General features: G+C 45.1%; 1 protein-coding gene across 3 annotated transcripts in view; it reads left to right on the top strand.

Annotated features, from left to right (window-relative positions):
• The window catches only part of KCNS3 (potassium voltage-gated channel modifier subfamily S member 3), a 35531-nt gene extending 19095 nt beyond the window's left edge, over positions 1–16436 (top strand). For 2 of the 3 annotated variants that reach the window (XM_079941026.1, XM_079941025.1), the window contains exons 2-3: positions 5207–5398; positions 14459–16436. In XM_079941026.1, coding sequence (XP_079797152.1) covers positions 14515–15990 — 1476 coding nt within the window. In that variant the 5' untranslated portion in view covers positions 5207–5398; positions 14459–14514 and the 3' untranslated portion in view covers positions 15991–16436. Of the gene's footprint in view, positions 1–5206; positions 5399–14016; positions 14122–14458 lie in introns of those variants that run through there. The other variant, XM_079941027.1, reaches the window with a different exon arrangement.
• Positions 16437–17187: the final 751 nt, after the last annotated feature.

Genomic DNA, 17187 nt, shown 5'->3' with positions numbered 1-17187 from the left:
CAAGATTGACAGATTTGGTTAGGAGTGGGTGTGGCCAGCCGGAGCACCATGCCCCACAGGAAGTAGAGCATGTGCCCTACACATCCCTGTAGATGTGCCCTACACATCTCTGTAGATGTGCCCCACACATCCCTGTAGATGTGCCCCACACATCTCTGTAGATGTGCCCCACACATCCCTGTAGATGTGCCCCACACATCCCTGTAGATGTGCCCCACACATCCCTGTAGATGTGCCCCTACACATCCCTGTAGATGTGCCCTACACATCCCTGTAGATGTGCCCTACACATCCCTGTAGATGTGCCCCACACATCCCTGTAGATGTGCCCTACACATCTCTGTAGATGTGCCCTACACATCCGTGTAGATGTGCCTCACACATCCCTGTAGATGTGCCCCACACATCCCTGTAGATGTGCCCCACACATCCCTGTAGATGTGCCCTACACATCTCTGTAGATGTGCCCTACACATCCGTGTAGATGTGCCTCACACATCCCTGTAGATGTGCCCCACACATCCCTGTAGATGTGCCCTACACATCCCTGTAGATGTGCCCCACACATCCCTGTAGATGTGCCCTACACATCTCTGTAGATGTGCCCTACACATCCGTGTAGATGTGCCCCACACATCCCTGTAGATGTGCCCTACACATCCCTGTCGATGTGCCCTACACATCCCTGTAGATGTGCCCCACACATCCCTGTAGATGTGCCCCACACATCCCTGTAGATGTGCCCCACACATCCCTGTCGATGTGCCCTACACATCCCTGTCGATGTGCCCTACACATCCCTGTAGATGTGCCCCACACATCCCTGTAGATGTGCCCCACACATCCCTGTAGATGCGCCCCACACATCCCTGTAGATGTGCCCCACACATCCCTGTAGATGTGCCCCTACACGTCTTTGAAACTATATTAGTGCACGGGCCCTGTGTGTTTTTCTGGCACCAAAAACATTAGCAAACATGAGACAGACTCTCAGAGAAAATCACTAACCTTTACTCCCGACTCACGTTGTGTGAAGCATGCTTTGAGTTTCAACAAAAGGTTAACCTTGCTTTTATCTTTCCTCATTTGCAAAGTTTTGCTTGTCTGATACCAGACATGCCAGGACTGAATTCTAAAAGAATAAGTGTTTGGGGGAAATTTCCCCAGCCCTTCTCAGCCGCTGAAGTACTAGTACTATCTGTCATTCTGACCTTTCTGAACTTCCAGATCCCAGATAGGTGTCTGAGGTTTTTTCACTCTGCCCGTTGAGTGAGAACCTAGCAGTGGTTCTAGCAGTGGTGGTGAACCTAGCAGTGGTTCACCACTGGGGATGATTTTGTTCTCGAGGGGACATTTGGCAATATCTAGAGACATTTTGGTTGTCACACCATGGGGGGTTGGGAGGAGGTGTACTGCTGTCATCTAGTGGGTAGAGTAGAGGCCAGAGATGCTGCTCAACAGTGCGTAGGACGGCCCCCAGGAAAAATAATTATCTGGCCTCAAAATGTCTATAGCGCTGAGGCCAAGGATCCCTGCTGTAGAAGTTTGCAAGGTCAGGATGTCTCCAGAGGAGCCAGCTGGTTGCCAGGAGGGTGCATCAAGGTGTCATTTACCTGGTAACCTTATCACGGATTGGGGTCAGCTCTCTCTCAGACTTGCAACTTCAGAAACTCACTTTCAGATGTCCCAGAGCTGATTAAACTCTAGGAGGCTGACTTGAATAGAAACCCCCAGGAAGGTGAGTAAATAACCTTCTTTTTGCCTTATTAAATTCCACTAATAAATAGAACTGGTGGACAGAGTGGACGCTTGTGTTGGCTGCATAGCTTATATGCTGTCTGTTGGCAAGGAGCCTGGGAAAGGAAATTGCTAGCAGGTACCTCAGGGAGCCTGGAATCAGAACAAGGGGAGATTTGGGGGTATCTAGCGATACCTGAAACTCTGAGGTCTTAAACCTCCACTCAAGATGTATCACATCAGTGTTGGAGATGCTGTGTCTTCAGGATAAGACTCTTCTCCTTTAGGAAGTGCTGGAATGGGTCTTGGCAACCCATCTTGATCTTTGACACTTTTCCTCCTCTGTTTCCATTGCTGACCCACTGCCTTTCATTATCCATATTGATTCTTTTAATTAATTTACTTTTTAGTCTTGTTGGCTTGGGGGAGAGGAATTGGTTCAATAAAAACGTGTCAAGCATCATTGGGTAACATCATTTGAAGATTGATATTAGGACTCTGTCCCTAAATGGAGGCTTCTCAGTCTACTGGGTGGCACTGGGGTGACAACATTTCAGAAGAATGTGAGCAGGGCCACGACAGGTGCTCTCAGGATTCTCTGCAAGTACAGAGGACACAGACCTAGGCTGCAGTGTCCCTTGGAGTGTCTGCTTTGAGCTCTCCGGCACTGATTTTAGAGTTTAATTTTGGGAGAGCGACCTTATCTCTGTGATTGTGAGTTCTGGGAGAGGGACTGAGGGCATCATTATCACTCCTGTGTACTGTCTGCTTGTTGGTTTGATTTTCCTCGTTCTGTTCCAAGATTGGATGTCAGGCCTCAGGATGATGAAAGAGTCCGATATGCCACTTAAGCTTCACCCTTTCCCCTCTCAGTATTGGAGGCAGTCATCTTGTTCGTTTTTGAAGGCTGTAGTCAACCCACCAAGAAATACAGCCAGGCTAGAGGGGAGTCCAAGGATGCCGCAGAGGGTCTCCCTTTGTCCTATGACGAGAGGAATTATGCAGAGGCTAGCAGTACTCGAGTGAGCACGATGTGTTTGGCCAGGATCCTGCTGAATCACTGAGCACAGTCAGAAACCTGCTTAAGTGCTAAATCACAGACAGTTGCACACGGATACGGACGATAGGAGCACAGAGAAACAGAACCATTTGGTGGGATTGTCAAGCAGGAAGGAGAGAACGTGTTGGATGTACACATTTTTCTTCCCCCCAGACCTGCTGGTTTGGGCCACGTTCTGCCACCTCTACCAATCCTTTCTTAACTTTCCCCAACAACTAAAAGAGGACCTTGATTTTCTACAGTAATTGAAATCAGGCAGACCTACCTGAACTTGACTCCTGTCTCTGGCACTCATGAGGTGTGGAACTTTGGGCAGACAGCTTCTCTGAGCCTCAGTGTCCCACCTAGAAAATGGGAATGTCAGCACTTACCCCTTACGGTGGTTGAGGAGGGAGGGGATGTGTGTGAAACACTCGGGAAGGTTCCTGGTGTGTTGTAGGGACTGGGAAAATGCTAGTTACCATTTTACGTGGCGAGGTCACACCTAGTATGTGAATGCCCTAAGCAGGGAGTAAACTGACATAAATTCACGTAGAGAGGTACTGACTCATTTTACATGTTTTCCAAAAATCCAGTTTTTTGGACAGAAATCACGGTGATGGGAAATGAGGGAAGGCACAAGAAGTCTGAGTTTTGGGGGAAGGAGAGAGAAAAAGACAGCCTGGGATGTTATTCGTGCATCAGCCATTCATGCCCCCTGGGCATCAGTTTTTGTAAAAAAGATATATTTGGCTAACCTCACAGTCTGTCCCTGGGCCAGCCCCGTCCTTCTGGGTGATGAGCCAGTGCCCAGCAGTGCTGGGGTTTCTTAGAAGTGCTGAATAGCCTAAGGACTTTGTTAATTTTTGTCTTCAGTAATTAATATAGTCATATCAAAGCTGCTTGCAGTTAATTAATTATCTCCTAGCCAGATTAATCTTACCTTTCTTTAAAATGTGCTACATTTGGAAAGGCGTCTGCTAGGGAAAGGAAGCCTATATATATGTGCTGTATCCTTTAAAAAAGGCACAACATTTCTGCATTTCAAGTGAAACACAAACGTCCGGGGCGAACCCTCTGAGGTGCTGCTGGGAGTCTGTGGAGGAGAAAGAAGAGGAAGGGGGAGGAGGGTGTTAGCTCCTGAATTGATCTTATTTATCCCTGTTGACATTTCTCTCCCTCTTTTGCCACGTGTCCCATCTCAGAAGTTCAGTTTGGGTAATGCTGCAGTTTTCTCCAGATCCTTCCTCATTATCATCTCTATTAGTGCTGGAAATTCACTGAAGGGTTGCTCTGGCCACTGTTGGGACCGGCTTGGAAACCGTTCCTGCTTTGCTCCCTCTCAAGGCCCCCTGGGTGTCGGTAGGCCGCCTCCACTTGTTTGTTGTTTGGTTTGGGGTCTGTGGGCTCCCGGGGTAGGTTGAGGGCAGGCACTGCGTCTTGTGATCCCAGTGCCCTGGATAAGGCTGGGCAGGGCTTCAAGTATAATGAAAGTTTGTAATAACTGACATAGCTGGAGGCACTGCCTTCAGTTCTTTCTGCAGCTCAGAATCAATCTTTTCTTCTTTATCTTCTCCTCCTCCCCTTTGAACCTAGCATTGATTGGAAAACGTGAAAATCAATGGATAGATGCTTAGATACTAGTATAAATCTATGAGAATGCGCCACCGGGAGGCAAGGCTTACCTTGTTGGGAATTGAAGGTTTTTTTTTACTTTCTTTAACTTTTTTCAGAGCGAAAAATTGAAATTTGTCCTTATATTTGTTTTGATACAAACTTAATTCTCCCCCATACATCACACACACACACACACACACACACACACACACACACACACACACACAACTAGAGAACTTTGATCTAACACCTGTAGTCATTTCTGGTCTGTGAAATATGACAATGGCCAAATGAAGCAAAATGGAATTTGGCCAGCCTTCGAAACCTATTGATTTCAAATTAGAGCGGCAGTATTCATTCTGTCAGCACAGTCACACTCAGAACTTGGTCTCTAATGTGGATTAAAGGTACTCATTTAGAGGTTTATAAGTATATCCTTGATGAATTAGCTAATATTATGAATTAGCTAAAATAATGCTCCTAGAAGAAGCTGCGTGGGAGGTGACTGCAGTCCTAATTCTAGTGCCTTGTTTTATCCTTGGATATTTTCTCGGCCTTGGGGTCAGTGGAGATGTCCCACGTGTCCCCTCCAGTCAAGGTCTGAGAGTCCTGGGGCCTGAAAGTGGTTGTGAATCCCTTCCTGATGTCTCTGTAGCCACGTGTCCAGTGGGAGTGATGGGTTCCTGAGAGTTAGATGGGGCTCTAAGATATGGGTCTAATCAGTAAAACACCCAGAACAATGAGTCTGAGATAAAACTTCTTGTATGTGTTTTCCCCTTGGAGTTACAACTTGACTCATGCTTTCTTCTGCAGGTGAGAGTGATTTCCCAGCGACCGCCTTGGCCAGTACAACCAGAGAACAGGATTCTTCTCTTCTTTTTGGCCACTAAATGCCTCTGTGCACCACACTTTCCAGTGAAGGAAGAAGGGCGGAGCTTCTTGGATGACGATGGACATTCCACCGGGCAGGATGAGGGCAGAGTGTGTGACATCAACACCACAAGGGTAAGCGCTGCCTCTCTGACGTTTTCTCTGACACCATTACTTATCAGAGGAAGGGGAGAACAAACCTTACAGTGCAGTGACAGAAATGAAAGTCAGACATCAGGGAGACTCTTCCGACTGTAAAATCCACTGGGCAGTTGGGGCAGATGACTAAGGGAGGAAGGGAGAGTGCCAGCCTGGAAGGATGGGGCTGCAGTTGTCCTGGGGGACATGGCAGGTCAACTATGGAAGATTCTGTTGTCTTTGTGGCTCACCCCCTTCTGTTGTTTGTAGTTCAGACTTGAGGGAGTGACACTACTGTTATTGTGACAAGGTTCCATTTGTGTCCATTTGAGTCAGTCTGGCTTGAAATCGGTGCGTAGACCTGGGGTTGGTAAGAATATCACTCAGGTCACAGATTGAGGGCTTATTGGCAGTGCCTGGCCCGGGGGTACATTTTTGTTTGAGCCACATAATGTTAAAAACTTTTTGGATCAATTCTAATTACAGTTGAGATATACCACGTAAAAAGCAGGATTTCTGGGTTTTCCGGGAACACTGTAAGATACAGCTGGACTGGCCCTCTGTTCCCACAAAGGACTCTGGTGCTGAGTAGCCTTTGCCACTTAGACAAGCATGGGTGGTTCACCACAGTCCCCAGCCTGACCACTTCACTTGTGTAACTTACTTGTTTGGCCACTGGAAGCATTTCATTTCACCATGCCTGATCTAGATCCTTTCACAAAAACAGTGATAGTTTTTGCTAATTCTTCCAGATAAAAGTGTCTTTCGCTAGACGGTGGACAGCAATTAGCATAAGGGGCTGTGGAGATGACGAGACATGGTCCCCTCTGCAGAAGAGCTTGGAGTCTAGTGACAGCCGTGGTCAGACTTGTGGAGGACAGAGAACTGTAAAAACACTATAATCCCTTGTGGTAGGGGCTCAAATAAAAATGCACCTGCAGGGCTGTGGGAAAAGGTGAGCAGAGCCGGCAAGCAGGGGCAGGGGTGAACTATTAATTTGGCGTAGGTGCGTTCAAAGGCTCCAGTACTCCCTCTTCTGGACACCAGAATGTCACTCTGACAGCCGTTTGTATGTGCGTCCCTCCATGTAACATGACTCAGGTGGAGCTGTGACTCAGATGGAGCTACTGCAGAGTTAAGGCTCCCCTCTTGGGGCAAAGTCCACATTTTTCCTGTTTCTGGTTGAAAATCTTTCACCTGGGGTTCTTTGCTTTTTACAAATAGGAGAGATTTCTGGCTTTTTGTCTCACGGAATCAGCCCTCCGAGCAGCCTTCCTGCTTGGAGATGAGCTGCGTGGATTACAGGGCTCCCTGGAGTTTCCAGAGGGGATTGGCCACACTAAATAGAGTCCAGAGGGAATAAGTACCACTCTAATATGACTGGTCCAGGTGGAGGGGGCAAGAGAGGGAAGGGAGTAAGTAGGGGCAGGAAAGGGGAGGTAGGGATACTGTTACCTTAATGTCTTATTTTTGGAATAAGGTTTTACATGTATCTTATGCTTTGTGTTTTCAAAAGACGTTTGCATTTGTTATTGTATCATCAAGGCGTGTACATCATCTTTTGTCGATCAAGAATCTCCCACCCAAGGTCATGTAGCTGGGGAGTGGCAACTCAAGCACAAGTTTTCAAAATCTTGACGTTTTTCTCTATTCTTTCGTTGCTTCTATAGTTCAGCACAGATAAGTGGACCTGGTGGGTTCATTTCTTTCAATTCAACATTTAAAAGTTGGGTTTAGGTGATGAATGTTCTGAATTAGGGCGACCTGGGACCTATGCCACTGGTGTGTTGTCAGCTGCACTTAATGCTGTTGGAACATGTCAGGTGTGGAATAAACCAGGAGGGAGTTTCCTTGCCGTTTATTTGGCCAGTGGGAATCACACTTTATATCCAGGCTTCCTCACTGGGCTGGGAAGAACCGTTTGGAAGGCTCCTGGGGGGATAGGCTCCATGTAGAAGGCTCAGGATGCCCAGGAAACGCTGATCTCTGGAAACAAAGACTAAAATCCAGCAAGCTCTTTGAAGTTTTGTGTGTCCTGTACTCTGGCTCTGGACGTGTCCTCCTAAATGTCTCATAAACAGCTGTTTCTTTCTCAGGATTGTGCTGTTTTAGCTGCTGTAAAAACGCTCTGATTCACAAAGGCCTGAATCAAGGACCACTAGCATTTCCATTTCCAAATTCACAGTCAGGGTGGACCGTGCAATGCCATTGACATTTCATTATACTCTCTGCTCCTCTATGGCCCCACATTGACTTCTGATTTTCTTTTCCTTACACGTTACCCACCCCAGTGCACGGGGAGCTTGCTGTAGGAGAAAATCATCACCAGGGAAGGTTCCTGGTGAGAGGATGCTCAATACTTGGGTGTGGATTGAATTTAGATTTTCAAGTCTGTTTACATTTGTTTAGTTTTACTTGGAATATTCTCATATGGCATGGCCAGAAATACAATTTAGTATGACCTACCCTTTTTAAAAACATAAATTATTTTTCTTTTAAATTTAATAGAATGAAATACAGCTCTTTCAGAAGAACGTTCCAAAAAGATGGCAGCATTAATGCAGAAAAATGCCCCCCCCCCCTTTTTTTTTGGATTTCATGATAGGACTAATGTAGATTTTGGACAAGTGGGAAGGAAAAAAGAATCAAGGTTTTCTGTTTACTTTTATGGAATTGATTTTAAAAAGTGGTTCTGCCCAATAAAGCAAGTACAAGTGGCTTGTATTTGTTTTGCTTTTGTTACTTTTCTGAGCAAATCAAGTGCATTATCAAAGCCACTCACGCACATGTGTGCATGTATATGTCTCACCCTTGAAAAGACACAGTTCTGAGAGTATTTTTAAAATGATTTTGAAAGCATGAGGCAAGGAGAGCGGTAAGAGGTTAATGGCTTTGGAAAGGCTTTATGGGTGCCACTTGGAGAGAAGTGGATCAATGTGGGTTTTCTTTTAAGCTGCCAGAGAATATCTTGGATTTTTGACATCTGTTCTTTCTTTTCAGTCTTACAAATACCAAGAGGAACAAGGTGGCCACATACAGTATATGGTGTTCTCACCATGAGTGATTTGGGTTGATAGCAGGCAGGAGGATTGATACAATGAACCGAAGCTCTTCTTGGGGAAGAGAATGAAAATAGCATTTGATTTTCCTACCTTGCGGCCAGATGCCTTTGGGACCCACAGATGTGCCTGATTTGAGACCACATGTGTCCTTGGCACGCTAGTACCAAATCTCCTACCAAAGAATCTAGCATTCATTAATGAGGATGACTGATAAAATATGTAAAATTGAAGATCAACCAGTCCCTCCTTCCTCCCACTTAAAAAAAATTAAATACTCATATTTGAGGCATACTGGAAAGAGTTTGCCCTGTAAAAGCTGTATAATGTTGGCTAAACTATGAGCCTCAGATTTCCCTGTTTGCAACATGGGGTATAGGATCTACCCCTTAGGACTGTGGGAGAATTAAATGAAATGATTCAGTCATTCAGGGATACTTACACTGAGGTACTGCTTGAGATTCTGGTAGTTAAAAGGCGCACAATAGTGTATGTGAAAGCATTTACCACAGCGCATGGCTCAAAAAGGTGCTTAGTAAATTTTTCTCAAAACATTGTTGATGGAGAATTTTAACATGTACAAAAATAGAATAATGCATTAACCTCCTCTGTACCCATCACTCAGCTGCAACGATTGTCGTAATTATTAATTCATGGCCATCTTGTATGACAGTGCCTCCACCCTGTCCCCCCCAACCCCACATCAATGGATTATTTTGAAATGAATCCTAAATGTAGTATAATTTTATCCATAGATCTTAGTGTATATTTCCAAAAGATAAAGATTCTTTTTGAGAGCATAACTACAATACCATTAGCACATTGAAAAACTGACAGTTATTATTTTATGTCATCAAGTGTCTAGTTTAGCATTCATATGTCCCTGATTTTCATATGTTTTTTTTTTTTTTTCCCGGTACGCGGGCCTCTCACTGCCGCGGCCTTTCCCGTTGCGGAGCACGGGCTCCGGACGCGCAGGCTCCGCAGCCATGGCTCACGGGCCCAGCCGCTCCGTGGCATGTGGGATCTTCCCGGACCGGGGCACGAACCCGTGTCCCCTGCATCGGCAGGCGGACTCCCAAACACTGCGCCACCAGGGAAGCCCTTCATATGTATTTTTAAAAGCATTTGGCTAACTCAAGTCAGTATCCATACAGAGCCACATGCTGGATTATTTGATATGTCATGTGTTTGATCCATGTCATTTGTCCTGTATAATTTCCCACAGTCTGGTTTTTGCTGATTGCATCCCTATAGTGTCTTTGAACATGTTGCTCTGAAGTCTCTATTTTACTTCAATTGTTAGATCTAGAGGTTAGATCAAATTCAGGTCTGACGTTTTGGGGGCTGGTATAGTTCAGAATTGTGTATATATTTCCATCAGGAGGCACATCCTATCTTGTTGTCTCTTATTGTTACACCAGGCTTGATCAGCGGGTTCAGGTATTGGTCCTCTGATCTACCAGTTAGGAAGCTCCCCATCATCTTTTTATCTGGGTTTTAGCAGCCATTTATGATCATTGCCCAGATCCGTTATTTCATTATGAGTTGCAAAATGGTGAGATTTTAATTCGATCATTCTTTCACTGTTTTCCAAAACGGCTACCCAGAATGCTTGAGGCTTCCAATTTCTCCACATCCTCACGAACAGTTATTGTATTATAACACAATACAATATTGTATTATTATTACTTTTTGATTATAACCATCCTAGTAGTGTGAAGTGGTATTTCATTGTGATTTTGACTTGTATTTTCCTAATGACTAATGATATTGAGCACCTTTTCATGTACTTTTTTTTTTGCGGTACGCGGGCCTCTCGCTGTTGCGGCCTCACCCGCTGCAGAGCACAGGCTCCGGACATGCAGACCCAGCAGCCACGGCCCACGGCTCCCGGGCCCAGCCGCTCCGCGGCATGCGGGATCTTCGCGGACCGGGGCACGAACCCACGTCCCCTGCATCGGCAGGCGGACTCTCAACCACTGCGCCACCAGGGAAGCCCATCTTTTCATGTACTTTTTGGTCATTTATATATCTTTGGAGAAATGTCTAGAAAATCCTTTGCCCATTTGTCTTTTTACTGTTGAGTTGTAAGAGGTTTTTTTTAAAATCCTATTCTGGATACTAGACCCCTATCAGATATATGATTTGCAATATTTTCTCCTATTTTGTGGGCAGTTTTGCTAGATATGTCCAAATTCCCCTTCATAAGATTCCCTTTCATTTGTATTCCCAGTCTGTGAAAGTGTTTGCTTCCCCATATACTTGATAATAGAGTATGTAGTCCAATTTTTGGATTTTTTTTTCCATTTTGGTATTGGATATGATACTGCACCGTAAGTTTAATGTGCATTTATCTTACTATGAGCAACGTAGAACATTTTTTTTTTTCCTGTTTTAAGACCCATTTGCATTTTTTTCTGTGAACTGTCTGTTCATACCTGGTCCGTTTTTCTATATTGTTGTTCTCTTTTTTCTTCTCTGTCTACAGCTTTTTACATGCTAGGTATATTAACCACTTGTCTGTGATGTAAGTGGCAAATATTTTTTCCCGTATTCTCTTTTTTTTTTTTTTCCGTATTCTCTTTTTTAACATTGCTTATGGCATGTTTTTCCATACCAAAACTTTTACTTTTATGTAATCAAAAATTTTTGGGTTATTTTTTTCTATATTTTTAGTCACAATTAGAGACATTTGTCTCACTTATAGAGGAATTGACCCATGTTTTTATTTAGTGTGTGCACAGTTAAATATAAATATATATATATATATATATGGTTCACACTAAGTGTGGGTGTATGTGTATATAATATACATCTCTTTATATGTACATTTACATATAACTTCATATATAAAATATGTACTATATATAAATATATATTGAATATATATAGATATACCTTTGATGCAGCAACTATTTTCTGAATGGGAGTAAATGATGGCTGTTAAATAAATGCTGGCCTGAATATAGGAATCTTGTGAATAGTGATGTTCAGTATCTGCTTTTCTTATGCCACTTTGGATGTGTGAGCCAGCATGCTGTAGAGCAGAGGGGTTGCCTAAGGAGCCCTGGCTTGGGTTCTGCTCTAACCCTTAATAGCTGCATGATGCCCATTCATCTCTTCTGATCCTGCTTCCTCATCTGCAAAATCCCAAAGTAATAGTGAGGAGCAAAGGATGTAAGGACTGTTTGTAATTGGCCAGGGACTAGCTGTATGTAAGGGAACCTTGCTACAGTCTGTAAAGGTGGGCGTCTTCTTTTTGCCTGCCCTCCATAGGCTGCTATGGGCCAGACACAGCCAAAGAAATCAACACTGTACTCTGGCCGCCGTGACGCAGAGAATCTCATCTTGCCCTCTGAGCTGAAGCATTTGATCTGATCCAGAGATGCTTTCCTTTTTCTTTCTTCTGAAAGACCCACAACAAGAGATCCCTGGTTTTATGATGTGTGTTGCTTCTGTGAGTAGACTTTGAGGAATGAGTGGACCTCAGAACGGGCTCTCTTTTACTGGCATGGAGTCAATACAAAGCAAGGAGGACAGAGCAAGAAGACGGATATTATGGTTGATAACATTGTTCTTTGGAGAAGTGACTGTGAAACGGTTAGGAAGTGGACGGCACAGTCTCTGATTGAGACTGACTTGAGCAGGTAGTATCATGAAGGCAGACAGTGGCTTTCTACCGTGGTGGGTTTCCAGGAGAGCCAAGGAGATAAAAAATAATCCACCAGGAGATAATGTCCATTCAAGCCTTAACACTAGCTTAGCTAAAACTAGTTCCTTGGAACATTTTACTACCCTACTTGCCACGAGCATAAGCCTGCTTTCAGAGGTTCCATAAATATTTGGACCAAGCCGTAAGCTCTGATTTAAGCCCTTCAGAGAAGATCTCTAACTAAAAATAGAAAGCAGAGGCAGAAAAAAATCAAGTCTTTTAAAGAGGTCAGCGAATCTATGAAGCTTCTTGCCATGCCAGGCTGAGGTCTCTGGGTTCATGGGAACACATTCAGTGCTGGTGAGTCCAGAGCAAACGGCCATGTATTCCTTATGACACTAGGCTTCCTCCTAGGGTGGATGGCAGAGGGCTGTGTTTTCAGGGTGTGTCCTCCGGGGTGTCCTTTTCAGAGGAGGAATCTCTCGTCTCGCCGACAGATTGGGCTTTCCATAAACATAAGGGCAAGAAATTCCTACTTGACCTTTGTGTTTCCTCTAATGATGTCACCCACTAATGCAGAGTAGAAAACACATCCTCCTTTTGACTTTCCACTTCCTTATCTTTTCCTTCCAGTCAACCACCAAGTGCTGTCAATTCCACTTCATAAACTTTTGAATTTGTCACTTTATATACACCACTGCTGTATGAGTTTGGGTCCTCTCACCTATTCTATTGAAGCCCTACCTCCTTGACTCCAGCCATTCCTACCAGCAGTCTTCCCTCCTGCTGTCAGTGGGGTCTTTCCAAGTTACAGCCACAAATATAGCCACGCCCACTTATTGATTAAGATGATTTAGTGGTCTTACCTACAGGATCAACTCCAGACTCTTTAGGTTGATACACAAGTCTTTTTACAGTCTGGCTTGTGCCCACCTTTTGATACCCTCGGTTGGGAATGTCCTTTTCCCTCTTTGCTCAGCTCTGCTTAAACCTTTAACATTTGACCTGAATAGAACCTCTGCCATGAAGCTTCTCCAGACAGAGGTCATTGTTCTTCTCTCAATAAAGCCAAAGATGCTTGACTCATTTCTGTTATAACACTTCCCACATTGGGTTATTAGATTATAATAAGGAAAAAAATAGGAAGGGATGGGGGGGATGTGTGTAGTGGAAATAGCATGGGCTTGGGGGTTAATCCAACTTGGGTTTAAATCATGGCTCTACTCAACTTCTCTGAGTATCTGTTTTCCTATACACCTACCTTATAGTACTGGAAGGATTAAAAGACGTAATAAAAACAAAACATCTACTAGTACTCGGTTGGAACTTAGTATATGACAGTTTCCTACCTTTCTTTTATTTGCATCATTGGCTCTGAGGAAGCGTCATTCTATTGGATGATGGTCAAAATCTATTATTTTTCTCTCTGAGAAATGGTTCTGGTACATCTTGGTTAGCGTCAAGAATAAAATAGCCTGTGCGTGCTGGGCCGGTATAGACTTGGGTGTCATAGATTGGGAGCGTGTGGGAAACTGTGAAGGGAGGGAGGAGGTGGCAGAGGAGCCTGTTCGTGTCAGGAAACTGATAGTGCAGTTAACTTGAAAAGGTTCCCTAAGTCAGTTTCTTCCCTTGTGGATGTACCTGAAATCCCATCCCATGAAGTGTAACTATATCTTTTAAGATACTTAGGGACAGGGAGATAATTATATCCTTTTGATTGTCCACATCGAAACGTGGGGAATAGGGCTTTTTCTAAACAGAGTGAAACCCTGGAGCGTAAGAGGAAACCTACACCTTTTGTAAGAGCTGAGCTGAGCCCCCAGGGATGTGTGGGTTGTGGACGAGGTGCAGAGCAGAGGACAGAGCTGTTCCTGAGGGTGCACGACCAAGCCCTAGGGGCCAGGAGAGATGAGCTCCAAGCCGGGCAGCAAGTAGCCTGTCACGTCTGAATTGAGCATTTCCAAATGAAGAAGCCTCGTGGTTAAAACTGGAGATGCTTGTATTGTGTAAGTGATCCCAAATGCATTGCTTTTGGGGGAGTGGGAGGTAATGTTGGATGACTAAAAAATAGAGAAATAGGAATTGGGGTTCATAAAATTTAGATGGCAGTCTTTTTCCAAAAAATGGATATATAAACCCATTTTTTTAAAAAACGAAAACCAAAAACCTGTTTTGTGTCGATTCTCTTCTAATCAAAAAGGGGATAGCGTATTCTTTTTTTTTTTCCTGTTTCCTGTTTTGCTTTTAATGTAGCCCATCATCCTGGAAAGGGCAGTTTAAAAATAAGCTTGGCACGGCTGGCTGCATGGGACAGGGCTAAATGCCGTCTTATGTTCCTTCCAGGTCCAGCGTGAACTCCATCTCCCTTCCCAGCCAGCTCTCCGCCGCCTGTATCCACCATGGTGTTTGGTGAGATTTTCCATCGCCCTGGACAAGACAAGGAACTTGTCAACTTGAACGTGGGGGGCTTTAAACAGTCCATCGACCAGAGCACCCTCCTGCGCTTTCCTCACACCAGACTCGGGAAGCTGCTCAGCTGCCACTCGGAAGAGGCCATCCTGGAACTGTGTGATGACTACAGCGTGGCCGATAAAGAGTACTATTTTGATCGGAACCCCTCCCTGTTCAGATACGTTTTGAACTTTTATTACACGGGGAAGCTGCACGTCATGGAGGAGCTGTGCGTGTTCTCGTTCTGCCAGGAGATCGAGTACTGGGGCATCAACGAGCTCTTCCTCGATTCCTGCTGCAGTAATCGCTACCACGAGCTCAAGGAGGAAAACCACGAGAAGGACTGGGACCAGAAAAGCAACGATGTGAGTACTGACTCCTCGTTCGAAGAGTCGTCTCTGTTCGAGAAGGAGCTGGAGAAGTTTGACAAGCTGCGATTCGGTCAGCTCCGGAAGAAGATCTGGATTCGCACGGAAAACCCAGCCTACTGCCTGTCGGCCAAGCTCATCGCCATCTCCTCCCTGAGCGTGGTGCTGGCCTCCATCGTGGCCATGTGCATCCACAGCATGTCGGAGTTCCAGAACGAGGACGGGGAGGTGGACGACCCCGTGCTGGAAGGCGTCGAGATCGCGTGCATCGCGTGGTTCACCGTCGAGCTGGCCGTCCGGCTGGTTGCTGCTCCCTGTCAAAAGAAATTCTGGAAAAACCCCCTGAACATAATCGACTTCATCTCCATTATTCCCTTTTATGCCACGTTGGCTGTAGACACCAAGAAGGAAGAGAGTGAGGACATTGAAAACATGGGCAAGGTGGTCCAGATCCTCAGGCTCATGAGGATTTTCCGCATCCTCAAGCTGGCCCGGCACTCGGTAGGACTCCGGTCTCTCGGTGCCACACTGAGGCACAGCTACCACGAAGTTGGGCTGCTGCTTCTCTTCCTATCGGTGGGCATTTCCATCTTTTCCGTGCTTATCTACTCTGTGGAGAAAGATGACCACACGTCCAGCCTCACCAGCATCCCTGTCTGCTGGTGGTGGGCCACCATCAGCATGACGACTGTGGGCTACGGAGACACCCACCCAGTCACCTTGGCTGGGAAGCTTATCGCCAGCACGTGCATCATCTGTGGCATCTTGGTGGTGGCCCTTCCCATCACCATTATCTTCAACAAGTTTTCCAAGTACTACCAGAAGCAAAAGGACATTGAAGTGGACCAGTGTAGTGAGGACCCACCAGAGAAGTGTCACGAGCTCCCTTACTTTAACATTAGGGACATTTATGCGCAGCGGATGCATGCCTTCCTCACCAGTCTCTCTTCTGTGGGCATCGTGGTGAGTGACCCCGAAGCCACAGACGCCTCGAGCATTGACGAGAACGAGGATGTTTATAACACGGCCTCCTTGGAGAATTGCACGGCGAAGTGAGCAGGGACGTTCGTGCCTGTGCCTCGTGTCCCTTTTACCGACGTTAGGTTAACGCAGCTTTATAAACCTCAGTGGGTTTGTTAAAATCATTTAATTCTCAGGGTGTACTTTTCAGCCATAGTTGGACATTTCACTGCTCTGAAATGATAGAAACGTCTTTATTTTTTTCAGAGAGGCGCATTAAATGCCTTGCTCTGAAATTTATTCTTTATAGGAGAGAGTTGTGATAGGATTTTTGAAAAACAAAAGGTAGATGGTATTGGGTGGGATCTCTTGCTACGGCTTACGTATCGTTCTATGTTTATCATTTACTCACATTGAGCTAACTGTCAATTACTGACAAGTAGAATCAAAGGCCCAGCTGACTGAAGATTACAAGCATGTAAGATCCACAAAATGAGACAAATGCATGTCCACCCATGTTCACGTTCTAAACATGGACATTAGGCGCCTAATAAACTGCCTACTTCAGTATGGAGAATGTCTTGGTCGTACGTTTTTATGTCAAGTCAGTCCATTTCAGTATATTCACAATTGGCTTGGGAGGGAAAAGCTCTTTTTGGCACACATTAAGAGCCCTTTCTGTGTGTTCCTGAATTTTGGATATACATCAACGGTGGGCTAGTTCTTTTGTTCAGTAGACTTGGTAGTGGTTGGCGAGTGGGAGGATCACGTTCATGATTAAACCACACCGTCCAGTGTAACCCGATTATGCGTGTACATGTTTAGGACATACTCAAGTTGGCATAGGTGCATGAAACATGTGCCCTTACAGATATGTTTCCAGTATATATTTTCTAATTTCTACTGCTCAGATCAAACCTCATCACCTGAAAATTACGCAGAGCAGAGTAAACGTACACGCTCACAGGCAGAGATACATTCAGTGAATGGAAGAAAGGAGAAATGCTGTACAAACACAGATGTGATTCACTATGGCCAGAGGAGCGAGACTTAAATCACTGAACGAAGCTATGCCAGCAGCTGTGAAATGAGCCAACATTTAAAAATAGGCTGAGAGGCAGTCATGTCCGCCTCTTATGTTTCTACCCCTCATAACGAAAGACACACGTACTCATATCCAGAGCAGTGACAGGAATTCTATCCCAGGTGGAGAGAATTTAGCTAAAATCTTAATTTTGGAGTTGTATGGCGACTCTAACTCATGCTGTCAGACTGGCTTCTTTCCGTGAGATC

This window comes from Stenella coeruleoalba (genome assembly GCF_951394435.1).
Source record: "Stenella coeruleoalba genome assembly, chromosome: 13".
NCBI lineage: Eukaryota > Metazoa > Chordata > Mammalia > Artiodactyla > Delphinidae > Stenella > Stenella coeruleoalba.
The sequence above is the reverse complement of the archived record's forward strand: the minus strand, read 5'-3'. Positions and strand labels throughout refer to the sequence as shown.